The sequence below is a fragment of the Trachymyrmex septentrionalis genome, unplaced genomic scaffold (genome assembly GCF_001594115.1).
Source record: "Trachymyrmex septentrionalis isolate Tsep2-gDNA-1 unplaced genomic scaffold, Tsep1.0 scaffold19, whole genome shotgun sequence".
NCBI lineage: Eukaryota > Metazoa > Arthropoda > Insecta > Hymenoptera > Formicidae > Trachymyrmex > Trachymyrmex septentrionalis.
Genome location: NW_017305071.1, coordinates 4607978 through 4635713, shown reverse-complemented (window position 1 = coordinate 4635713; position 27736 = coordinate 4607978). Strand labels below are relative to the sequence as shown.

Sequence of the window (27736 nt, the reverse complement as noted above, 5' to 3'; positions counted from 1 at the left end):
AACTAATCAGAATCTTTTCTTTCCTCCCATTCCATGGAAAAGAAGAATTTCGATTGGTTTATTCGCTTATGCACTATGCATTATGCGTTATGCAAGAGTCTGTGCTGCAGCTATTAGCATTTATTATGTCTGAGATAAATTGTTACTTATATTCTTGAACTGGTATATAAATTATTCTAATAGGTGTATGTACCTGTATGTCGTCTTTATTCACGGATTCCTCTTCGAAGCGAAACAGAAGATCCTCGCACTTCCGTTTCTCATCTTCCAGTTGCATCGCCAACGCACTCTTCTCACTGATGAGCTTGGCGACAGTGAGCTCCGCTTCGCTGACCGTCTGCAACATCTGTTCGCGATACTGAATATTGTCAATAATAAAAATATCAAAAAAAAAAAGATGAAAGATAGAGACAGAATTTTAAAACTGGGACAAAAACTTCAGAACGTAAAGACATTGAGTTTGATTTATCACATCTGATAAGATATTTATTTAAAAAATGAAGCATAATTCTCAACTTTAAACACCCCTCTTTGAAAATCCATCCATCGCCACGATTCGGTTTTGACAAATATTGTTTTGTAAATATCTACCTTATCATATTCTTGCTTAATCGAAAGCGCCGATTGTTCCGCTTGATCAGCTTGATTCGCCGCCTTGGTGACTCTTTCGCGTTCCAGGTCCCGCTCTTTTCGCAGGAACTCGATCTCCTGCTGCTTCTCTTTCAAAACTTCCTAAAAGTATGATTCGAATTCTAATTCAATGTCGCGATGACGCGGGAAATTTTAGGAACAAAAATTTTAGAAAAGAGGAATTATACCGTAATATTAGCGTGCAATAAAGTAAAGTAGCAATCAAATTCATATTTAATAATATTATTATAATTGCAGTAAAATAGCCTATACACATTACATCCACGGCAAAGTTATCGCAAAAAGAAAACGCACAACTAAAACAATTTATTTTTCTATTTCTTACATTTTTGTAAAAGCTGTCGAGCAGGTTGGAACAAAGCGAGATGCTTTTATGTCTGCGTCATACAAATTATTACAAACTAGGAAAGCCAACTTGCAATATCAAGTAATTAATTCTTACATATGGATATATCTTTATAAAAATTATAGAAGCCGTGGGATGGGACAGAATGGAGATAAATAATTACAATAATTTTCTTGTTACGTCGTATAAATTTTTTTTCAAACACGAGCGAAATAGGCAATACTACGCACTCACTGGCTCTCTACTCGAATTTTATTAAATTCCAATAAAAATAAGACGAATGTCCTTCGATTGGTCGTTTATTCGCATTGCATTGCGCATTATGTAACAGCTTTGCCAAGAACACATAATCATCAAGTTTATAATTCGACGCGAGATAGACACAGATATGCTACGTTCTGAATGCAATTAGCAATATAAATCGATGATCGATACTTTAGATCGCATTATCCGAACGGAAGGGTTTAATTAATCGGCTCGATGATGCTGGTCGTCGTTTCTCTGCCAACGCAGATATCGATCTGTGTTCAATTATGCCGTGGGAATTCCTTAAAGATGAATTAATCGAACAACTCGATAATCTCTGAGATAATCTCGTGCGAGGAAGAATCGAACATAATAACGGCGATTTGTTAATTATTTGCGTATGTAGATAAAGCGACGTAGGAGAGATACTCACTTAGCAGCCACAGGAAGGAACATTACGAGGAAGGGACATTACGTGGGATTTTATTAACATTATATACAAAGATCGCTATATATTATCAGTATCAACGATGCGACGAGCGATAACAATAAACGGCAAATAATAAATAAATAAAATCGCAGTCGGCAACCATTAATAATCGAGTCTTGCTAATCAACTAAACATCTCGCTAATTATCTTAATTAATGTACATTCACATCATAACGCGCTTGTTAATTTATATCTACACATTCATTTCTACAGGGTGTACGAACTAATTGGGAACAGTCGATGGGAGAATAGCGAGATGACTTATCGACGATCGCTTCTAATTGACGAGAACAATTAATTAATAAGGAGTAATCAGAGTTACGATCTCACCTGCAATGAACTTCGTGCAGGTGTTGACGTGCGCATGCCAGGCCTCTGGAATATTGGGATGTAACGGAAACACAAAAGAAAAAAAAAAGATAAATCGTGCAATCTTGCAACTTAAAATAATAATCAATGCACCAGTCACAAAATCACGCGCACTAACAATAAGTTACAAGTTTCGATTAAAGAGTCAGTGTTAAAGAGAAAAAATAAGTTGCCTAAAAAGCGGCAGGCAATCACTACAATTTAGGGTGGGATTAACCCTTAAGTAACTCCGCTGAAGGATTCATTGCAATAAGAGACTGAATCCATCATAATTCACAAGGAAAATATTTAGATATGTTGAATTAAATAAAGGAATGAACTGAATCTTCCATTTTTAAAAACAAAAATTTACAGTTTAAAGGTTTAAGAGTTTACAGAGTTCCAAAAACGAGATTAAAATTATAAGACAGGATAGTCTATATAAAATTCCCTTTATATATGTAACTCTAACTTCCTATAATCACGATAAATAAAATCACTTTCACATTGAGTGCTTCTCACAATTAAAATAAAATAAAATAATAACACTTCTCATAATTTTTACGCACATTGTAATTTTTCGCAAACGCAATCATTTGCAGTTCCTTTAATGCGATAAAAAAATCTCCATCGCGCCGAATCCTTCATATAAAAATAATCATTTACCATTGATTTACAGTAAAGAAATCACAGTCGTAGTCGAGCTTCTCGCTCGTACTTCAAAGAAGAAGACTTAAGGGTCAAATTGCCCAGCACCAACGAGAACGACAAGAATAATACATTCTACAGCTAAACTAATAAATAGGGTGCCAACAACGTTAGCGACGAACTGCGAGATATAGCTGCACATCCTGTCATCCCCTCATTCCGGCATGGTGAACCTTACCCTCGCCGTGGTTCCGCTCGTAGTACTAATTCTCGCGCTGGCGACGCTCGAGGCGAGGCTGGAAGCGAGCGATTCGCGGGAGCCGCTCTTCTTCTGGAGGCTGGCATTGAGGGCGGCACCGCTCGGCTTGTGCACCACGCATAGGGAAGGCCTCTTGTTGTATGGCGACCTGCTGACCTTGTGCACGGGCGCAAACAGGCCGTACTTGGGCGAGCACTCGAAGTATCTGGATCAACGGGTGGGTTAGTTCCGCGGGATCTTAGGAATGTGAGTCTCAAGTGTAAGGGGAGATCATACTCGCAAATTTTCGCGAATGCTGTGATGTCATTCATTAAGCATTAGTCATGAGAACGTTAAATTAAAAAAGAAAACTCTGAAGTTCCCGATATCATCAAAAATAAAAATTTTCCTCTTTCTTATGGGAAAATAAAAAATTAAAAACCTCTACAGCAGTATTTTGAGAACCTAATGTCAGACGATGTAAATTGATGAATGGCATTTAGGCCCGTTTTTATAATACATAATTATCTAAAAGTTAAAGATATAAAGAAATTTATCAATAAAATTCATTCATGAATTTCTTGGTAACCTTAATCCTAACTATACATTAAGTAACTATACATTATAAAAATGGACCTTAATCGTACATTTTTCAAGGACCTCCTGGATTTTACATCATTCCGGCAGAGGATTAAATTCATTAATAATGCTTAATAAAACGCAGTATAAACTCTGAGAAATGAGAAAAGGGGGTTTTGTCTTTATCAAGTCATACTTAAATGTAATACGCTCTTAATGTAAACAACATTTTGATTTTCTGGAAGTGGTTGAGAGCTTTTAGGATTGTTTTAAATAATCGGAAATCTGAGGCGAGTTTGATATTCTTTTTTTTTTCTTGTCAAGGTGCTACCGAGATTCAATGGAAAGGATGCACACCTTTTGTCATTGACGGAACCGTCGTTCTTGCCGATCGGCTCGTCCAGTTCCACGCCGCACCATTCACCCGCAGCGAATTCCGCGAGGCCATGATATCTGAGTACGCCGGTTTTGCTGCCTTGGCTCGACGACACTATCACCCGGTCACCTATCCTCAGCTCGCCCTTTTGCGTTGTGGACGACAGACTTGTCGTCGATGTATCTGCATTCACAGTTTTCAGCGATGCACGATCATTATTACATATCATACACACTGGTTAAGAAACCACGAGTGAGACTGGGTCTATTCTATTAAATTACACAATATCTTTTCTACTTGACGATAAAGCTAGATTGTTCCTAAATTATTATATATGTGAGGGTCAAATTATACTTTTCTTTCTCCTTTGCTAAGTTCTATTAAAGCTAAATCTACATTTATATTTTTATAAATACATATTCCTCCCTATATTCATATTTTGTATTACATTTCCCTTTTCTATTTTTTATATATCTATTGTTCTTTCAGTTAAATGACTTTCCACAAAATAAAATATTTCCTTTTATTGTATATAAAAAAAAAATAGTTGCTTCTCCATTTTATAATATAAGATGACGAGAATAAATCATTTCCTACGAATCAATTTGTTTATTCAATTGATAAATTTATTACTCTCGAGATTAGGTATGTAACTCCTTTACTGCTTCTAAAAATATTAAAGTGCTCCATCACTTTTATAAATACAAACATCTCTAGATAACGTTTGTTCGATGTATTTTCTACTTTTCTATTGCTAAGCGCATTATTTACGAAATTAAATTATTATTACACGAAAATTAAGTAAAAAAATCTTAAATTACGTCACATGTCACTACATACTAACGAGACTAAATTATTTCCGTGCTACATGCTGACTGAATAACTAAATTACATCAAGTCGTTACTTGATCGTGCTTACTTTCCACAGTAAAGAGCATTCAAGCATTATCGCAATTAAAATAATGCCATAATTAAAATAATGCAAAGTAAGTAAAAAAGTAATTTGTGCTCTTTAAGCCTCTAGGTACAACATAGCATCAACTACGATTAACTCTTTCGCTTCACTTTTTTGTCGTTTAATTTCAATGATAATTTCGTTATATGTGTTAGTTCTACGTAATAGATATAACTATTATACCTAATTTTTTAGATAAAATATTTCTTATCTCAATTATCATCCAAATAGAAATTCTCAACAAAAATGTTTAAACGTTAAATGATAGCACTGAATTAATCCAATGTAAATCCAATGTATAAATAATCTGCTTAAAAAAATATCCTGTTTTAAAAAAAGGATCTAATATTTACTATAGAATAAAATGATTTCATTCGATAGTTTGGATCGATAAATATTCTTTTCTTACGGCGGAGGGAGGCGAAAGGGTTAAGAGGCCAAGAAACTAAGTAAAATCTGTAGACGGCGTTTGGCGTGCGTTCGAATGTGCAGCGCTAATTAGAAATCTATGGGCGTGGCGAGTATCTCTTGTAGCGATCCTTACTCAATGACGACGACATGGATTTGCTGATGAAGCCACCCCTAGAGCTATCGGGTGGCGTTGTTGGCGTCATGATCAAGCTCGTCTGATGATCGCTCAACGGCAACCTGGTGAGTCTGGTGAGCCTCGAAAAGATCCCTCTCTTCGGTTCGCATTGAAAGTACCGGCTTCCCGCCACTGAACCGTCGTTCTTTCCTAAAGTTTAAGGTTCGGGAACTTACAGTTCATCTATCTTCATTCTGTCTCTGAATTCCGCTGATTTATCTCTCTTGTCCTTGTTGGTTAAAAAACTTTTTTTCATTCGCGATTAATGAAACTTTGTGTATATAATAAGACTTCAGTCTTAGTTAGGTACAGTATGATCTAGATAATTTTAATTGGTTAGGAAAATGATTTACAAATATGATGTTTTAAATTTGAGAATCGACTCGCGTTCTTCAAAATTGATTCTTGGATCTTTATAATTCACACAATTGGCTAGGATCGTTATGATGTTCCTCACCGATGGGCTCGTCCAGGACAACTCCTGCCCAGTCTCCGGGGGCAAATTTGGTCTCGCCGATATAAGCAATTGTGCCTGGCTTCGTGCCGCCAACCCATACTCGGTCACCAATCTTAAAGCTGTCTGTGTCTTCGGTTAGAACAACGCTGGTATCTATGCGGGATTAAAGAGGATTCCCTTTGAAATATCAACTATTAATAATTAACGTTAAATTACGATTCAAATTTCCGGAGAAAAATTAAAGATAAACAAATTGCAGAATGCAGGTATAATAAGATTAATAACGATTCGGTACTGACCTATAAATATAAAATGTTCGACAACTTGTAATCTTGATTTTCACTAAACTTTAAAAAATTTCTAAAATGGATTTTTCACTTAGCCGTAATTATTGAACTATCTATTGTATATCCAACCAATAATTAGTGATTAAAAAGAAGATTTTACTTTAAAAGAATTTTAATTTTGGTTATCGATTAATTGAAAGTCAATATTTTAACAATGTTAAACAAAAAATAAATAACTGCTGTAAATAGCCTCCTTTAAAATATTTGCTAAATTATAAGAAATTTATTCTAACTTGGTTTGATTGAAGATTTTTAAAATATTCAATTAATTATGGAACATCCTTAATGTTACATCAAGATATGTAGTATTAATTATAATTCATATTATTGTAAATTATATTATGCATGCACATATAAAATATGTGTAACGTATCATATGTAAGTAATACACTACATATAATAATAATATAAATATAATACAAAGCAAAACCATTAATACAAATATAAGAGAATGTAACGCATATTATTACAGACCAATAATATTTACAAACTTACACAGCTATACTCACGAAAATTCACACATATCCCTCATCGTGAAAACTATCTAATTTCGTATTTCACTAAAGTCTAAATTTGGAAGACACGTATGTTTACGTACACTTAAATACGATTCAAAAGATATAAGATATTCAAAACAAATATCTCAAACAAATATACGAATATCAACTAACAGATGGTATTAATTTTAAGTTTTATTAGTTTTATTTTGCAAAATAAATTTTCGTTGATCATGAAAGATCATTCACCGTTTTCTTGGAAACAGTTTTGCGAATTGCGATCTTCAAGTAGGCTTCAAAAAAAACTTCATTAAATACGGCTTACCTGACCCTCTTCGCAAGCTAGCCTCGTTTATTTGACGGCCGTGCGATTCCCAGAGAGGCTCCATCTGATCTGCCATTGTCATGCAAAATAACGCAAATCATAGCAAAACGAAAAACAAAAGGGAAAAATGGAGCATACCTCGATGCAAAAAAAACATTTCACTTTGCCGTAGTCGAGAGTGCATCATTTAATTCAAATTGTGTCCAATCAGTTTAATTGGCAGATATCGCTTTAATAATAATTTATGTATTACGAATTGCTATGATTCAATATAGTTATAACAGCAAAATAACATTAGTCTACGTGCAAGCTAATAAATTTCAATGATATCTGAATATTAAATTCAGAAATTAATAATAATTAATTAAAAATTAATATGAATACAACACATACGTATAATTAATTTTAATATAATACAATTAATATTTCTAATCACTTTAATTTAATAATTCTTTATCGTTTTACATATTTTTTCTTTCATCTTACGTGATTTTTTTTTTTTTTTTTTCGAGGCTAATTTGTGTTGTATGTGTTGTCTGTGAGCTGATAATAAATCTGGGAACACGTGATGACGCTAGTGCGAAGTTGCAAAGTTAATTAATAATGCGCTAAGTTAATTACTAATTATTACGAAGCGACGTTAAAGAGAAACAACGAGAGGTGATTCGGCGCGAATCAGATCAGGGCTTGGTCCTATAATTGTCGTTGTAATAATCGGCATCGGAAGTTGATCACAATCGGGTCAAGACAGAGACTTATGTAAACGAATCATTAATGGCGAGTCAGGGAGTGTCCAAATGACGCCGATAAGATCTGGCGATTTCTAGTGCAATATATGCAGTCATGCGAGATATTTTTTAATGGAACGATCGTTTAATCGTAACGTGTTATTTTAATAAATTAGAAAGAAGAGAACCGCCTACTTATCTCAATAATCATAATAAGTTTATTTCGCTTCGATGTTTCAGCTGTCCCTATATTTCACGAATAATTCGTATTTTGAATATTTATAATTTTCATAAATTTGTATTTTTAATATTTATAATTTTCATAAATTCACGAATTCCATCTCTAACTTCCGCGATTGTAGTTTCTGATTTCACGGATTCCTTGTATAAGAGCCTTGCGACAACATCACAAAGCTCATCATTCATCTCGCCGCGATGTCCCTGCGGCGTGAAAAAAACTCCGCAAAAGGAGTCGCTGGTATGTCCGGGTATCGTGGCGATTCGCGATTTAATTAATTACTTATGGAAAAGCGCGTGGGCGCGTGCCTTGTCGTAGTAGGTCGGTCGCGTGGGTCGGAGCCTCTGTTCGACGAGATGAAATCGCGATTACGCGGCCGCAACCGTCGCCACCGCGGCCGAGACGGGCATTATGTATACCGACGATTTTATCGCCATACAATCTGCATTTAATGCGCCTTTTTACGCGCACATTGCGTCGCTCTCAATGACGCGCGAACGACCGTCCGCGATCGGCTGGTCGACGGTGCCCTGATCTGAAATGTCTGAATTGATAAAGGTACAGCCAAAACGGGAATGTTTTGGTCTTTATTTTGATCTCAATCTCATTAAAATGTTATTAAAATTTTTTTAAAAAATTGACATTAAAATAATTTAAACAATATTATATCTTGTGAGGGATAGTAGGTATATGTGAGAAACACAACCTATCGAAATGAATGCCTTAAATGAAGTAGCTGGATCTTAAGTGCTTGTATGATTCTGTGTGAATTTATATACGTATGTCCAAGCGCGAGCGTAATAGACCAGAGTTGGGCAAAATTGTAATTCAATTAACAATTACAAATTGCAATGTAATTCTTAATACAATTAGTAATTATATTTCGTAATTATTAATTGCTGAATTAATGAATTCATTTAATTGTTTTCAGCAATTAATAATTACGAAATATAATTACTAATTGTATTAAGAATTATATTGCAATTTGTAATTGTTAATTGAATTACAGTTTTGCCCAACACTGTGGCAGACAGTGCACTGATCTATCATGCCAGAGGTCCCGAGTTCGATCCCAGTAGGAATCAAAATATTTACGCTCGTGTCTTCTCTCGAAAAAGGCCGGTAACCTCCCAAGAGTATCCTTACCAACAGAAACACTTCTCGAAAAATCCGCCGTTCAAAATCGGCATTAAAATTGTAGATCCCATATGCTCATGATAATTGAATAATCAGCGTGCGCACCACAAACATATGTGAGAGGTGAGTTAAATAAAAATTATATCTGACGTTAATATGAATCAAATTGTATGCCTACCTGTATCCCCATCACACAATTTCAATAAAATATATTACATATTTGTTATAAAAATCAGAGATTAAATTAATTACGTAATATAATTTTATTGTTAAAATTATGTTGTGTGGGAAGGCATACATTTATTCACATTAACGTCAGATATAATTTTTATATAACTTCTACCAATATGCTTTATTGCAGTACGCTGTCAAACACATAATTTGAAAATGTTATCAGAGAGTACATGATTTTATACCCAGTATATTCTCGCGTCTACATATTTCGTACAGCTGCATATGTATATTGTAAGGAATCAACCTTAATAATTTTTATTTTTATTTTATTTTATCATCGATGTTATGATCCCACTGAGAATGGTTAAATTAAAAATTGAAACGTATGATTGATTTTGTATTTGACGAATATATATTATTTCTGCAAAAATCACCCAGCGTTTGGCTTTAAATAGCTTACTTTTTAGAATATTTGAATCCAAAATTGTAAGTTGAAATGTTTATTGTATATGTTTAATACATATCTAATAAAATCTATAAGAACATTCAGTGTAGGTGCTTATAAGCATTTATATTGATATGATTTTCTGCACTCTTTAGAGCCTAATATTATATTTTTTGTATTCATATTATTTTTTTAAATTACAATGAATAAATTACAATGTTAAAACAAAAAGATAATAAAAATGGAAGATTGCGAATTTTACAATAATTAAATTTCAAAGAGAAACTACATCCTAAATTTCGAAAGAAACGTATTTCTGTTATTAAAGTTCGTCCCGAAATATTCCGATGCGCTGCACTGGAAAGAATCTGGCGTTAATTGGAATTTTGGTTGAATGTATTATATAATTCTAAATGAGATAACCAGAAATCTGATTAATATGATCAGAATCTTCGTTCATTTTTAATCTGCAGAAATTTTTTTCACTGTGCGCATAATAATCTATACGAAACCTTGCAGTATACGATTATTAGAGCCATACGCGACGTGCGCACGATGATATCTGATGACAGAATACACTGTACTTTTTGATTCGAGCATGTTGATCATGATTAATTAATATACACCGACGTGATCTGACGTGATCGTGGCGCCATGATTCGTCCGCGAATTATGCATCTCACACGATTAATCGCTTTTACATTAATTCTGATACATATCTTGCATTATTCTTTTACATGAAACATCGCTAATTATTTATATAAATTCTATTTAATAAATAGAATTGTTTTAAAAGTAATAGACTTTCAAAAGATCAATTCCCGTAAAATCATTCACTCGCAATTAGATTTCTACATCAAGCTGATGTCACTTTTAATATTTGCTTGTAAATTCCGTAAAAATTCTTGCAATATTCTTTTATAACATCAAAAAAAAAAAAAGCATAAACATCGTAGTTACATTACATATATCTAAAAATCTTTTAATTTTTACAAAATTTTATCTTTTTCAAAATTCCCCCATTTAATTTTCGAATAGTATAAAAATAAAATGTGTTTGATCTTTTAGTTAAATTTTTACGAACCCGCCGGGGGTTATATTACCGAATTACCGTAACTCATCGATTATCTCACGTTTATGTTTTGCAGGGTTAACAGGGTGTCAAGTACCCCGATCACTCAATACGACACGGCTATAAGAATGGCTGTATAGAGGCTGCCACTGGATATACGGGCACTTTGATCTCTCATGCGTAACAATACGTAAACAAGGTTAATAGCTAGTAGAGAGAGGTGTCGTTATAGCTGTTACATATAATTCATCCCGCATTATAACGAGATTACGACGTGGCAAACATGATTAAGCAGTAAATATTATCTCGATGACAACATTTAGTGATATTTTTATCTACCCGATTGTGCAAAACATTGTGCGAGTAAACACAATCTAATTGAACAAAAAAATATATATATACATAATTGTATATTCTACACGTTCACAGGTAGAACAGGTGCAAACGAGCGCGTTGTATATTACTTACATACTACCATTCTCATAGATACCATACACGTGCCCACGTTTTTCATATTTACCGGAGGTAAATAATACTAATAGGACTTTCGTCAGACCGCGGAATTCGAATGGATGGCCTTAAAACCGGCTTCAATAGCGTAAAAACAGGCAAAGCAGTAAAGCAGCCCGAAACGAACATGTCCTCGCACACGTGCTCATAAATCGTTTATCTCTCCATATTTAGCCGATGGTGTCACAGTTACCACAGAACACCATACCGATGATGATTGCGTCAGTGCGAGGCGCCGCCAGAGTTACCACAGAAATCCTTTATTTTTCCGTTGCCTCTTCGCGGTTATAATTGAGTCCTTGTCCGACAAGAAAAATCATCAGCTAATCGGACGCGAGCGATTGGAAAATCGGTAAAGCTATCATAAATCGCGTAATTGATAAAATATTCAATAATTACGATGCTCAATAACGCTTTGAACTGTAATCGATTACGAATAAGAGAGTTACTCTTTTATTTTGATGTTCCTTTTTGTTAATATTGCATAGAAGACTTTAGCTATAATTATGTCTAAAATTTATGTAATTTCTACAAATTTATGTAATTTCTAAAAATATATTCGCAGCTGTGTGTGTGTGTGTGACAATCCATTTAAATTACTCAAACCAATTTTTTTCTACAAAAAACTCGATTAGGTCATTCATGTCCTACGCATTTCTTTTCTTTGAAATACTAGGAACACCTGGTTAAATGATGGTCTCTATTCTTTCCTTTTTTTTTTAATACGCAGCTTTACAAATACTTTCTAAAGATGTTAAAGCATATGCAAGAATCATATTAATACTTTTTATAATTATAAAAGTGATGAAAATTAATTCGCGGGATATAAACGATCCATTATGTGCAGAAAATCGTAGTCAATTTTTATATCTAAGATCACTTTAAGTATAGTCTTAAAATGTTATAAACCGATCACAGAATCGTATTGACTCTTTAAAATATTACTTAAGACGGTTTTGAAATAAGAACCGACTATGAGAAACCGGTCTGTAAGAGTTAATTTATATTCTCCATTAATTTACTAATTTTAGATAATTAAAAATATATGTAATTTTAATTTTTTGACATTTAAGATATTCCTCTTTATTTAAAATTCTAGCAGTTACTGATATCGGCTGCATATTCTTTCCATGAGACCTCGCGATAAGGCGAAACGAAAAGCGGAGGCCTTGAGTCTTCTGATCGAATTGCGAAATTGGAGACGATCAACCGATCTCGTATGAGAATTAAAACGGGAGGGAAAAGAGAACAAGAATAAAAAATCGGAGAAAAGAGAAGGATTCGCGGGGAGGAAAGATGAAACGCCCGGGATGAAATCGCGGGCGCGAGATCAACACCGACTTGCATAATCGCAATGCGTCAGCCGACGACGTGCGATTGTGCAGCGAAGGCAATTCAATGGCGTTGCACCAATAAGGCAAGATACGTGCCCTGGATGCGACCAGAGGCGATCGCGAAAACGCACCTCGTCGGTTATGCATCGTCGAGAGGCGCGCCGAGAATCTGCGCGGCAGAAAAATAAAGCGACACAAAATCTGTTTTCCGCAGTGCCTTATATTCGCTTGCACTATGTGAGAACATATAAAGTTACTATATAAAATAAAAATATAAAAAAAAGAAAGAGATCTGAGAAAGGAATGAAAGAAAGAGAACAGAAAAGTAATAACGAAGAAATTTAGAAAAATTCTCGAACTTGGGGAAGAGGAAATAAAGGAGAAAATAAGAATTTAGATTTTAGATTAAAGAAAACAAGGAAAAATTGTAAACTAATGTTAAAACGTAATTATAAGTATGGATTTATAATGCGAGGAAAATTCGATCGATCGTGTGATCGAAGAAGAGATTACGTAAAAGTTAGTATAAGAACGATATGTAGCGACGATAAATTTTCTGAAAAAATCTACTTTAATTATTATTATTACTATCAAGCATTTATGTATGTCATATATGGAGAATATTTAATTTCATTTGACGTATGGCAGCAATATGTTAACCCTGCTGGTCTGTTTAAATTTAATATTATATCATTTGTATCAATATCATAAAAAAATTCTAAAAAATAAAAAATAAAAAATTTTCATAGAAAAAAAATCTTAAATTAACAGACGAAGTCATCGTAGATGTTAAAAAAACATTTTCAATAAAATATTTCAATATAATATTATCAGAAAATAAATTACATTTTGGATCAAATAGACCAACCGAATTAAATACACGCACACGCATATATAATTAATTATTATTTTATTAATTAATATTTAAAAACTAAATGCTTGTACCGTTAAGATTATTTCCGAGAGATTTATGTTAATTTCCAAATTATCTGCCAACTATCCTTTGCGAATGTTCTTAATCGTTTCAGTCACTTTCATTTTTTTTAAAAACCAATTTATTACCGTTTAAAAATATATCCTGCAAAAATGAGTAAAAGATATGGACCCCTTTTAATTAATCGCGACAAGTCAAGTTGATCAGCTTTCATATATAACAGCAACATTTATAAATCGCAATAATCAAACTGAGTGATAATTAATGGTGGGGTTAAATAAAATGTAATAAAAAAATATATAAAATGTTACAAAATGCAATAAAAAATTTAAAATAATTACTATTAGATCAAACCAAGTGACTGATCACTAAGCAGTTCGCTTCGTAGTGTTTTCTCGACGATCTGTTGAACTCACCGCAATTTCGGCACAAAGCAAAGAGAAATGTTTCCGTTTCTATTTTTCTTTTTTTTAAGAAAACAGAAAAGAATGCACTACTCGCGATAAACTCTCGCGACTCACCATTAATTCTCAAGAATTTCTTGTGAAAAATATTTACCAATTTCTTTTTCTCTTTCTCTCTCTCACAAAGGATGCGTCGTCGCGAACGGCCAAAGAACAACTCGTGCGAGCAACTTGCAGACTCGCGTTCACGCTCGTTCACGACCGACTTGTGGGCGTGCACAGTGTTCCCGGTGTGTTCGGGACAAATTAACGAGACACTCGCGGTATATGTTCGAGTTGTAACAACGTTCGCGATAATGTAGTACTCTCGTCAAAACATACTCCATATAAACACTTTTATAGCATAAGTAAATTAGCATCACGAAAACATTGACAATATAAATAAAAGTTTATTTATAATTTCATATATCATTTAAATTGTCCATTAATTTCCATTACACTGAGAAAAATGTTCTGATTGTATCAGCAAGAAAATAAACAAGACAAATTTTAATCATATAAATAAAAATTCTGATTATCATAATTGACTTTCTGGTTATCTCAACTAGAATATTTGATAAATTTAATTACATTTGATTTGTACCTTTCTGGTTAAATCTACGAGAATTCCGATTACAAATGCATAATTCAAAATGTATGAGGCAAATGGTAATAAATCTTTCCTTCGTGTACTTATGATAAAATAATCACGAAAAGATATTTTTGGCAAATTCTTTTTATAGGATTCTTCCTATTTGTTGGTGTTTTATGAATTAAAATCGGAATTAAAAGGAATATGAAAAGGGAGATGTTGAGTTGAAGCTGTTTTTCGGCCAAAATGAAAAGTTCCGAGATATACAAATTACATAATAAAAAGCTACTTCGTTTAAATTACTCTTTAATATGATGTATAATCTGTACATCTTGGAACTTTTTTACTTTGATCGAAGAATAGCAAAAACTTAACATTCTTCTTTTTGAGATACTCTGTTATTATCTTATATAGGTAAGAAACAAAGTGTTATAAAGAACAGGTATATACATTTATCTCTATATATACATTTATTAATACATGATCTATTTTTCTACTTAACACGAGATATTATTAGATACTTCCTTTTAGATCTCTTATCAATGTCAGATATCTATATATATCATACCCATTTAATATATTATAAAAATGAATAATAAATACGATATATGATTATAGCAACATAAAAATATATTATATATGCAATAAAAAAGAACGGTACACAATTTTGTTAAAAACTCACTGGTCGTTGGTCTCATTGGAGAAGGTGGAATCGCTGGTCTAGGAGGCATGGTGGAGCAAGGGCGTCCAATCTTTGATGGCGGTCTTAGTCCTGATGGTTTAGGCTCCGTCATGCTCTATATATTCACTATGTTACACTGCACTGCAACAAAAATATTATGCATTGTTAGTAAAAAATGATACATTTAAAAAATCCTAAAAAATATCAAATAAGAAATTAATTTGATAAAAATAGAGGTATGAACGAAAAAAGAGATGACATCAGGAATATATGGGATGTAAATAAATTAATTTCTTTTACTAGTACTTTATTCGGCATATTCTTACAATCAACTACATTTTGGAATAAAAAATACTACTACAATAATCTTCAAGTTAGAGTAAAATCGAACTTGGATAAATTTTGACAAGAAGGAAAATTTGAAGCATTGATTATGGTTATTTTCTTTTTAAGAAACAAAATGTTCTATTTTTTTTTTATTCATTAATGGAGAAGAATAGAACAACGATGTCGACTGTATCTTCTAAAAGATAAACAGCCTAAATTAAATGCCTGAGTTTTGCGAAGTAAATCAATCCAAAAATTTATGATTTTTCAAACTGAGATCATGTCATCGCCAATTTGTCACGTTCCCTTGAACAAAATTGCAAAAGTTGCGCGAGCGATCGCAAGTACTCACAAATACATGCTAGTATTCGCAAATATACGCGAATAACAATACTGTCAGATCGACGAGTGACAACAACGCGTACCTTCTTCAGGAGTGAAAGGAACAGTTTGACGAGCGAGAGTTAACCTCAAAAGCGCGCGAGGAATTCGCATCCGTGCACAGAACGCAAAATATGAAAATCGCGGTCTTACCTGAACGAAATGCTGTTCGGGCTGATCCGCGAGGTCGATAGCTAACACATTTTATGTACGACAATCGCAGGAACCGCAATATACAGGAGCAACGTGAAAATCACCGTACCACACTTTCAGAAAAAAGAATGACAACTACACCACCGTTACCATCCGCAGTTGCAGTCAGGCTCGCCAACTTCTTGCAGTGCGAAATTTATGCTTTGAAATAAAATCTGATTCCACCGAAAGTTTCTTCCGTCGTTATTTGTCATCATTTATCATAATATTTATATAACCTATTATTATAATATTGTTAATTTATCATATCTCTGTTAATTTTTTGTTATTTAAATTGCGATATCTTGGCATTTTTTCCTTTTGACGTCAGCATTCCGCGTTCTAGGTAATAACCGGATTTAACGTTTTAGTAACATCCTAGTTACGAATTTGAATGTATTTTTTATGTCTAATTCCCATTGGGCTGCGTTCAGAAATTACGCTCTAGGGTACATTTTTGCTATAACATACGTGACGTAACCTATAGCTTAGAATTATCTGTACGTAATTTCTGAACGCACCCTGTGTTCTTTCAATTGGTTCATTTTCAGGTTAAGTTAGGTTCGAGCTGAATTGGCGCCAACGCCGCCAACTGCTAATTCATGTTTACATTACATCGGATCGGATTGACTATTGATGTCTGATACAATTTCATTCCAAAGTGCTTTTTGACTAAATCCAAATTAGTTGTCCTTTATAATATTAAGAATCTGTGAACGCCTGCAATTCAGTGAGACGATGGTTAGACGAAAAGTTACTCCAAGGTCTTATTTCTGCTTGCGATGTCTACTTGCTTTTCTCGTTTATCACAATTATTTATCACATTTATTTTACGTATTGATATAATAATCATTAGTCGTGTAATAAACTATGTCTCTTCCTATGTCTCACTAATCCTGTCATTTATATACATATTTTTGTGTGCATTTATGTAATAATAATTTAGAGTAATCTTTTATTATTTATTAATTAGTATTTTTATTATATCATTTTTTTTATATCTAAGATCATATTTTTTAATGAAATATCTATATATATTTATATAGCGTATAAATAATATATTTCAGTCCATCAAACAAGTCTTCGAAGAAAAGAGCAAATAAAGACAATGTAAGTGGATGCTTTTCATTTAGTGACACAAGTTGACATAAGTATCGTTCTGTCCGGTTCTATCTTTGCAAAGAGATAGAACATTTGTGTGAATTTATGTTACTAAATGAAAGACACTTAATGATATATTAGATTAAATCTTATATAAGTTGAATGCGTTAAATTTTTTAGTGAAATAAATTATGTTATATATATTTATATATACATGCTACAATAAGTACATTAAATTAATTATTGTTCTATATTGTTGAATAATTGTTCTCAGACAACTATAATAGTGAGTAAACATAAACGGAAGAGCCATGTGCTGCAGGAAATTAAACATCTAAGGAGAACCACACACTTTCTCTTACCTAAACTACCTTTTGCACGTATAGTCAGAGAAATTATCGTCGACATATTTCCCAGAGAGGATATTACCAGGTAAATATATAACACTAATATAATTTATAAACTATAAATTTTTCATCAATTATATGGTACTATTTGATTATATATTCATTTTTATGATTGTATGATTTAATTAATTAAGAAGAGAGCAATTTTATTTTACATGTGCTGTAGAATGTTTTATATATAAAAAAGTCATAATCAGTATTTTATTATATACATACAGTAAAATTTTCATGAAATATATTATGCTCTCTTTTTTTTAATTATTTTCATATAACATGCTATATTATATTTTAATTTATAACATACTATATATTTATATATATTTAAAGTTATTAGACTTTTATATATAATAAAAAAAATTACGGAAACAAATATGAGTCTCGATGGGAGATTCTTATAGCTTGATTATTACAGCATTCAACAAAATTAAATAATTAACTTGTAGGATACAAGCCACTGCTCTTGAAGCTCTGCAAGAAGCGACTGAAATGTATCTTGTGCAATTCTTTGAAGATGCAGTATTGCTGGCATTACATGCTAAACGGGTCACTCTTATGCGAAACGATATGATTTTAATGCGCAGGCTGAGAGGCCGCAGTGATATCATCAATAGATAAGAATTTTACTTTATATAATTTTAGATAGTCCAATGTTTCAAGTACTTTACAATGTATTAAGATAAAACGAATTCTTTTCCATTGAATAAGTTTTTTTCTGAATAAGAGATAATATTTTTTGCTTTTTTATATAATACAGATTTGTATTAACGAAAATAAATAGGATAAGACGGGGCCTATTTCGTCAATTTCAAGTAATATGATTTATAATGGTAAACAATATCTCTTTATAGTGACGTGCTTATAATTATATTATATAATTATGATTGCTCCTTAAGAGCACAACTTTTAAATATTCAATATACTGTTCAGAAACATAAACATTATGCAAGAAATGGAGAAAGCCTCGTTCTATCATATAGAATTGTACAAAATTATGACGATGTCTCTTTATGGTTTGAAATCTCGATTTATATATAATTACGCTTAATTTATATTGGGCATTTTTAATATTAGACATATATAAAAAATATTACTTTTTACTTAACTCAGAGACACACGACAAGATAATAATTTTATATTTTTTAAAATCAAAATCTAAACGTTATTGAAATAAACAAAATTGTAAGACTCGTAAATTACTGATTTGACAGACAAATATTTGTTAATTAGTAAATTTTGTTACGTGTGTTGATTTGATAAATATTGCGAAGTAACTAAATCAAAGATGTCTTTATTATAAATTTTATAAATAAAATGTTTAATATTTTTTTAATAAAAAAAATAGACAGAAAATAAATCTAATTTTTTTCATCTTTTTTTCTTAGTACTGAAAAGGGACTGAAGAGAGATAAGCGATTTTGTCTCGCTAAATAAAATTTATTTCTAAGAAATATTCAAACATTTCAATAAAATCCGTAACTTTATGAAACTTTGGTAAAATATACAGTTTTGCAATAATCAGGCGAATTTCTTAAACTACGAATATCGAAGCGTTGCCGTTTCGACTTTCGGCGAGAGTGTATAGGCGATTGGTATGATAAAAATAGTGTTAAATAATAAAATATTGCGCGATCTGGAAAACAGTCACGCTATGTATCGAATGTTCGATTTGTATCTTTCCACACACACGCGCGCGCGCGCGTGCACACACACACACACACACACACACACACGACGATATTCCCTATTAAAAGTTTATAAGGACATATAGTTATTTTTTCCCGATAAAAACACACGAATAGTTTAGGATTTTATAGTAGAAAAGATAGAAATCTTGTAAAATATTCTTGGACTAATTTTGGAAGGATTTCATCTCGATGGAAACTTGACTTGAGATATAATTATCAAGATATTTAAGAGATATACTCTGAGATTCTACCTATAAAAAAGTACGTTGCGTTTGAATATTAAAGGAAAAGTTAGTTTTTTCTAGCTTTAATATAATATTGACATTCAAAGAGGAATATCGCCGAACCGCGCGTACCGAACACTCCATATAATCGTGTATAACTGTGTATAATGTGTTTTCGGTGTTAGCTGCAATAAGAACAACCACAATTCGTGACCACGCAAGTCACATGCGTCTTCTTAAACGCGGTCTAAGAGAAAAGAACTGCCTAGAAAAATAGTATTACAAATATCGACTTAGCCGCCTTAATTTCTTATTCGTTTCTACATATATAATATACATATATAATTCATACAATTTAACGAGAGAAAATACAATACAAAAAGGCACCTGGAAAAGCAGGCGTAAACATACGTTGCCAAGTTAAGATCTCGAGGCTTCTATGAAGACACTTGTGTCGCATCTTTAGGCACATTTCGCTATACATATACTTTCATGCTACCTGTCATTGTACACAAAACGGATCACAAAGTTCGAATTACGTTTTCGTATCGCAAAATTAAATACACGAAATTCAGGAATCACCGATTGCTGAATATTTTCATAAGCAATAGTTCCAAAAACTTTCACAAATAATGTATAAAAGACATTTAAATTGTTTGCTCAACCAAATTTTTTCTAAATATTTTTTAAATGCGTCCTTTTGGTCTTTAAGACTATGATTATTCGATGCTCATAAAAATATTTAATACATCTTGATCACTGAAACTTTTTTATACAATTGAATAAATGTTTTCTAATCTCACTATCGGGACGTTTACAATTTTTTTCCTGATTCTTTTGAAAACTTTCAAATACTTTTAAGATTAAAATTTTTCATCAGAATATCGTAATTATTCAGTTATCTGTCACAGCATTTTAGATTTGGACTTATTGGGGTTCGCGCGCGCGCGCTTTACTTCGATCAATTTGCGGAATTAAATAACAAGAAGTCTTATTGTTTCACTTTTTCATGAACGACCGCACCTTATTCACACATTTGTCCATGAAGTTTCGTTTGCGTTTAGGTTCTGCACCCGCCGGTAGCGATAATAGTGAACCCGGTCCCTTTGCGTGATGAGCTCTGTGCCCACCGTATTCGCTTGACGAAATGCTCCCGTCAGAGTCTAATCCCGCACCACAGCTTCTTGATGCCTTAAGCAGCATCGTCGATTTGTCGTCATTGTCATAGTCATCATTTTCGTTGTCACTCTGTATCTTCAATCTTTCCTGCGCTATCTTTTTGATCCTCTGTTCTTCAATTGGATGCTCCTGTTTCGCGCATTGTCTGTTGGAACATGTCAAGGACTGTCCTTCCGAGTTGGAACGTCGGCTTGGCTTCGGAGGACGTATCGGTAGAGCTTCCTTGTCATTCTTATTCAAAGACATTCGCTTGTCCTCCGTCTCGGATTTGAACTCGTTGGGTACTTTCGATTTTATCCTGCAAATCGGCCTGAGTTCATCCTTGGATTCAACAGTCTCGATATTAGGCTCTTTCTGACTTTCTTCTGAAGCAGGTACAATTTTATTTTCTTCCGAACTCATCGAAAGGCATTCTCGATTCTTCTCGCACTGCTCTTTGCTCTGCTCTTCACCGTTCTTCACATCTTCATCCAGCAAACCGTCCAGACTGCGTGATCTTGGCCTAGGAAGTGGTGGTCGTTGGATGATCGTGGAAGAGACTGACTTCTGCTCCTGATTCTGTTGATCCAGCAGCTCCAGCGAACGAGATCGCGTTGATGGTAAGGGTGGCTGCCGTGGTGGCCTGCGAGGTACTGCCTGGTTGTTGCTGGCACCCACTGGATGCGTGTACATGAACTTGAAGCGCGGCGACGTGGGTGGCAGGCCCATCAACCAACGGGATGGACTCGACGACTTTCTAAGTCTACAACACGAAAATAGAACTTATTGCAAAATCATGATTCAGCGAGAAATATGTTTCTCGTTTGCTTTCTTCGGTGTTAGATAAAACAATTCATAGTCTCATTTCTTTTAAATATCTTTCATATATCTTCAATCAAAATATTAAAAATAATTTTTAGAAAATAATGTTTAGAAATTTTAGAAATAAATATTAATTTTCAATTTGCATTGACTCGTTATAGAATCTATTATATTATGTATATCATACCATTCTCGATAAATCAAGATGATGCTGCTTAAGGCATCAAGAAGAATGATGTGAGAAATTTAATATTTTCATTTTATATTCCTACATTTCTAATATTGTGAATTTATCTCAAATTTTCTTATATCAAACACCGAAGAATTATATCATGCAAAATTATATCATGCAGTTTCACCATTAGATCAATAAATATAAAATAAATAATATAAATACTATGTATGTAAACATTGACGTCTATGTGTAAAAAATAAAATTCCTGTATTTGCTAGTATATATATTTTTTTAATTTTCGTAAAAAATCAATTATAGAATCATCAATAAAATTTGTTATTAAGATTAAAAATTAAACGTAAAATCTTTATGTAATTATTTTGATTAACTTTTAGCAATGTATTATCTATTAGTTGAGAGATATTTAATTAATAATAAATAAATAATTTTTTTTATTCTACATATAGACTGTGTAAACATCTCTGACACTCAAGTAGATAAAAATTTTTCTAAACCTTCACCTTAAATTATACGTCTACATCACAGACATATATATACGTGTAACATGGAACTGAAAAAGTGCAACGATATCAAAAGTACTAGGGATTGATTTAGCACAAGGGTTTAGCAAAAGCGATAGGATAGTGATATATTTTGTCGTTTAAACATTGATAAAGAATTCGTATCGCTGACTGACCTAGTCGTGATTGTCATAGAGCGATTCACAATCTTGGCTGCGTGAAAACAAAAATTAGCATTGCGTTAGTAGAGCTCAAAATCGCATTGTAAATCGATTCGTTAGCGACCAGTGTAATCTGCTAACTTTAGTAATTTGGATCATTAAAGATATTTATTATTATCTGAAATCATCGCTTAGTTCCCTTTTGGATATTTTTAAGAATTCTAAACTATTAAAAGATTTTCGGTCTATGACGATAAATCTAGTTTGTTATTTATTATTATAAATTTTCCTTGTTTAAATTGTAATAATTTTATTAAAATTATTTTTAATAAAATTATTCCAAATTATTGAACTCTTTTTATTCGTAATAATTGATTTAACATCAGACTATCAATATGTAGGTCGAGACTGAGTTCTTGGTATTGGGGTGTTAATGGATTCTACAAATTTTAGATTTTTTTCCTGGACAATGACGAATCGATTCGCTTAACTCAACGTTAGGATTATATGCTAAATTAACAGGGATAACTACCTGCTCGATATGGCTGTGGGCGGGCCATCTAGTCAATCTCGCCCGCCTGTGGAATCCTTGTCGCTGCCCCTGCTTTCGTTGCTGTGCATTCGTTGATAGTTCGGCGGCTGTCGCATATTCGCATTAGCCGGTGTGCTCGGTTGGGTCACGTCCTTGGGAGCCATGCTGCGCGGAATTCCGCTGGACAGATCAGATCTCATAGGTATCTCACCTCGCATAAACCTGCCCAATGATGAAAAACAAACATCAAAAAGTTATCTTAATACTTATCATATATACATCTTTATATGTATATATTTGTATTATATTATTTTGTCAAAGTAAAATAATTAAATAATTAATGAAATTATTATAACGATTATTTTGTGGTACAATAGACATAATTCTCTTATTTAAAATAAAATTATCTTAGAAAGCGATTGGTAAATAATTTCAGCTATAACTTGTTCTAGAGAAATGAAATTGTCTTCTTCATTCTGATCAAAGTCATTTCCTCTTAACAAAAAAAAAAAAGAAATGTAAAAAAGAAACTAATTACTTTACCTTTCTAATTTGTCTACGCAGGCGTCTTGATAGTCATGAATCCAACGAACACCATTAAAATGACAAACTGCGCGCATGTCTTCAGGAAGTTCTTCAGGTTCCGGCCATTGAAAATTGTCAATGATCGGGATTATGTTGCATTGTGACTGCAGTGCGGCAACAATTTCCTATGAGATAATCAAAAATAAATTGATACTTCGCAAAAGTTAAGTTTTGCAAAATAAATTAAATACTCTCAATTTTAGAGTATTTTCATTTGCTGAAAAAAAAAAATTAGTGAAAGATATTTTTTAAAACTTTCTCTTCTTTAATTTTAAATTAACAAAAAATGAATTGAGTTAATCGAGAATTTATTCATTTCTTTTTTTTTTGTGACTTCGAAACTGATAAAACGAAAAGAGCAAGCATACATTTTTAAATAATTTAATAGTGTATAATTAATCCTTAGTACACACAACTCTGGCAGTCGTATCTACTCACACTCGGGTATTTGTAACCCAGCGTTTTCTCTTACTTGTATTTCAGATTGTGGTGCATCGATTTTAACAAATTTTTTTAAATCTATTATTTGAAGATTGAAAAAAAAAAAGAATTTTTGAGTTTGAAAGTCTAAAATGTCGTAGCACAAAAGATATTTTGCAATAAGTGAAAAGGAATCGGAAAAAAAACGTGAACTATGAAAATCGAGTGGGGGGTTACGCTAATCCCATTGTATGTACTGAGAGTTAAAAAGAGATTGTAAAAGTATTTCAATATTTTTCTAACAAAAAAAAATGCAATGAAAGATATTCAGACTCACCCTATGTACCCAATCCTTGCACTCACTGTCTTGTATACACCTTTCCAAAGCTTGGGGTGTAAGTACGAGGAGGAAGTGTTTGGCCTGCCTAATGCTCTGTAGCAAGTTGTTGTCAAACTTGCCAGCCTCAAGCCTCTCGACGTCGATGAAAACCGTGAAGCCCCGCAGTTGTAGATGTACCTTCAACAGACTCGCCAGTTGCGAGCCGTTCGATCTACGATAACTGACGAAAACGTCAAGGGACTTGTCAGGCGATTCGTACTCGCACGAGCTGAACTGATTGTGCTGCATATTCTTGATGGCGTCAAGTATCCTGAGCCGATGGATACTGTTGGTGATGCCACACTCCGCCAGTAATTGATCCTCGGAGAGATTTCGTATCGAGTCCTTGTCTACCCCGGCGTTCAGCATGCTATACGTGTAGATGGAGAACTCCTGGCCGATCGACTGCAGAAAGCTATTCAAGTTACCGGTGTCGCGACTACTGTAGTCAGCCATTTTCTTCAGGTTCTGCAGTTCACGAGCAAATCTGCGACGCATGATACCGTTGGTCAGGCCGATATCCTCGCGTAAATTCTCCTCCGTCAACTGCAGCAGCAAGTCGCCATCCACTCGGCTTTCCACAAAGTTCGGGGCTACCTCGGCGAAACCGATCTGCTTCACCCATTCTCGGACGTCCTCAGTGGACCATAAAGGCACTTGCTGGCTCAGTTTATGCGGAATTTCTTCGCCGATTAATCTTAAAGCTTGTGCCGCGTACTTGGACGCAATCGCGTTCGGACAACTGGCTACTTTCTTCAACGGTTCGATCGCGCCGATCGTTCGGAAGATATCAGTATTGCCCTGTTGCTTCTTAATACCTGCCTCCATGCAAAAGTGGAAGGCCGCCAGATTGCGAGCCTCCTCCCGCTTGGAGCTCAGGACCGGCACAAGCCTTTCCAGCCAGTTCTTACTCTGACCATGTGCGTGCGCTAAGTTCGATTTAGCGAATTCGTATGGATTATGCGACGTGATAAAAGGTTCGACGAGGTCGAGAGTGCCGGACTTGAGGACGGCCGCTTCGATCTCCTTGTTGGCGACCAACACGGCGATTGCCAGACAGGCGTAATACTTGATATTGTCGTCATTGTGAAAAGCAAGCGGGAACAACCACATTGGCACCTTCCGCTTGATCATTGCTTCTTGATTCTCAGCTCCACCATACAGCGACAGGTTCGCTAACGCACCTGCACAATGGCGCAGAGTCTCCACGTCATTTTTCCGACACTCAAATAGCACCGCGTCCAAACCACCTAGCCTGATGACGTCGCTGCAGGTGCCCTCGCTGTGCTTGAACAAATGCTCGAGTATCCCGGTGCCGACACGCGCGTGATCCACCGAATTGGCGTTCTTCGTGCACACGCATGCGACGTTCACCACCTTCTCCAGGCCGTTCTCCACCACGTGAGCGCGGTTCTCCGTAGTCAAGCATTGCTCCAATAATCTGGCCGACGAGAACTGCAACTCGTGATCATTCGCTACGCAATTTGACATGAGTAGATCAAGACCGCCGCGCGTCCTCAGGGTGTTGCACAAGGTATAACCCAACTCGTGGCCATGTGTAGGTACTGCCCAAGCCTTCCGGATGATCTCGTTCACTCTGTTCAACAGTTGTGGCGCTTTGCTGCCGCTGCTACTGCTCTTGCCACTGTCGGCGCTCACCTTCAACCGCTCCACGAAGCTGTCGAGCAGGCTGCAATACTTGGAGATGGCACAGTCCACGTCCTGCGGATTCGACTTGGAGCAAAGTAGGTCCAAGTCATCCAACGGTAAGGACAAAAGCTCATCCTCAGCGGTCGGTGGTCGCATGCCGTTCATCAGTTGATTAACCGCACTTGCAGCACTGATCATTGATTTGGATGAACTCACACCCGACTTGGACGCGATCGTGATGCTCGATTGTGAGCTCGAGGCCATGTGCTTCTCTTGGTTGAAAATGCCGGTTGAAGTGACTGTCTGCCGCTGCTGTTGCGCCGCCATCGCTTTCTACACAGTGCAAAAACATTGTCCATTCATCAGTTTTGAAATCTTAAGAAAGATCATCAAGGATATTGTTGAAGAGGTCTTGAAAAAAAAAAAACTTGAGGACACCATCGAGTTTGACAAGCATTAAGAACTCAGATTGCCAATGAACGAGGAATAAGTGAACTTCAGATGCTTTAAAGGATGTTCTTCTGATTGAGCTTTACAATCGTTAGGAATTGAGTGTAAAGTAGATGAAAAATGGAGAAGGTTATCGGAAACATTGGTTTGTCATTTATCGTTACATTAAAAAAAAAAAAACATTAGAAATTAGATTTATAAGTACATGTTTATTCCTAAAAATACAGAAAGATATTTGCTTAATTAAGTTTTCAGCGCAAGCAAGAATTTTTATATTTTTTATTTAAATTAAAATAAATTTATAACAATGATTTTTTATTTCAAAATAAATTTTTACTAAATAAAATTATGTTATTGTTTTCTCCAGTTCTATAAACTTTACACTTTGTAAATAACAATAAATAAAGGGCAAAGTAAGAGTTAAACATATTTTTTAAGTAGTCATACAATTAAAAGGAATAAATTACAAATAAAGAAAAGTAAAATTGAAAAAATATATAATAAAAAACTAAGTTTAAATTCAAATATAATATAAACGTTACAAATTTCAGCTACCAGATTGAGCCCTCTTCAGACATTAACTTATCGCAAAAATCGCTATACAAAATTAATTATCGAAAATGTTCGTATATTCATTATAATAACAGCTCGGGTGAGTCTTGATGTAGAACTCGACATTATTCACACACGATTGAACAGTCAAATGTGTTTCATATCTCTTGGAACAAGTTCTAGTTGATAAAAAAATAAAAAGACTTCTTACGAAAAAATAAACACAATCAAATTAACATACCGGAATTCTAACAAGTAATTAAAACTCACCAAAAATTATGTGTAAATTATTCAAACAAGTGTGTCCATATAAATATGAAAAACCAATTAAAATGTACAAAATGGAACGCAGATATGTGAGACGGATATTGTATGTCGATTATAATGTACGCTCGCTGATACGGGTCAACACAGACTAAGAGAAGAGAGACGGACTGTCAGTAACGAAGAGTTAAATTTTATTTTACAATAATGCCTTATGGAGACCTTCAGTGTCAGTTTGTAAATTTAAACTATTTTTCTGCTTTTTAATATTGAGCATCTCTCAGAAATTAAACATTTCCTATAGCAAGGCTCTTCATCCAAAATTTTAACATTGTCCGATTGGAAACGTTTTATATTTGAATTTAGACTTTA

General features: G+C 34.0%; 3 protein-coding genes across 17 annotated transcripts in view; 1 reads left to right on the top strand and 2 right to left on the bottom strand.

Annotated features, from left to right (window-relative positions):
* The window catches only part of LOC108746927 (CAP-Gly domain-containing linker protein 1), a 23198-nt gene extending 6835 nt beyond the window's left edge, over positions 1-16363 (bottom strand). For 2 of the 9 annotated variants that reach the window (XM_018484036.1, XM_018484038.1), the window contains exons 1-10: positions 16240-16363; positions 15379-15519; positions 7090-7158; positions 5921-6073; positions 5422-5613; positions 3904-4105; positions 2968-3193; positions 2064-2108; positions 592-732; positions 194-358 (exon numbers count right to left, since the gene is read on the bottom strand). In XM_018484036.1, the coding sequence (XP_018339538.1) occupies positions 194-358; positions 592-732; positions 2064-2108; positions 2968-3193; positions 3904-4105; positions 5422-5613; positions 5921-6073; positions 7090-7158; positions 15379-15490 (1305 nt within the window). In that variant the 5' untranslated portion in view covers positions 15491-15519; positions 16240-16363. Of the gene's footprint in view, positions 1-193; positions 359-591; positions 733-2063; positions 2109-2895; positions 3194-3903; positions 4106-5421; positions 5614-5920; positions 6074-7089; positions 7327-14219; positions 14390-15378; positions 15520-16239 lie in introns of those variants that run through there. The other 7 variants (XM_018484040.1, XM_018484041.1, XM_018484037.1 and 4 more) reach the window with 6 other exon arrangements.
* Positions 16364-16909: 546 nt separating this feature from the next.
* On the top strand, positions 16910-18800 carry LOC108746823 (histone H3.3-like). Its single transcript, XM_018483805.1, has 4 exons — positions 16910-17042; positions 17346-17388; positions 17654-17811; positions 18230-18800. Exons 1-4 carry the CDS (start codon positions 17017-17019, stop codon positions 18399-18401), a joined length of 399 nt encoding a protein of 132 aa, XP_018339307.1. The 5' UTR covers positions 16910-17016; the 3' UTR covers positions 18402-18800.
* Positions 18801-19188: 388 nt separating this feature from the next.
* The window catches only part of LOC108746931 (sterile alpha and TIR motif-containing protein 1), a 100778-nt gene continuing 92230 nt past the window's right edge, over positions 19189-27736 (bottom strand). For 5 of the 7 annotated variants that reach the window (XM_018484054.1, XM_018484051.1, XM_018484052.1 and 2 more), the window contains 4 exons: positions 24407-26431; positions 23608-23774; positions 23065-23286; positions 21541-21616 (listed from right to left, as the gene is read on the bottom strand). In XM_018484054.1, coding sequence (XP_018339556.1) covers positions 23097-23286; positions 23608-23774; positions 24407-26431 — 2382 coding nt within the window. In that variant the 3' untranslated portion in view covers positions 21541-21616; positions 23065-23096. Of the gene's footprint in view, positions 21617-22547; positions 22585-23064; positions 23287-23607; positions 23775-24406; positions 26432-27736 lie in introns of those variants that run through there. The other 2 variants (XM_018484056.1, XM_018484050.1) reach the window with 2 other exon arrangements.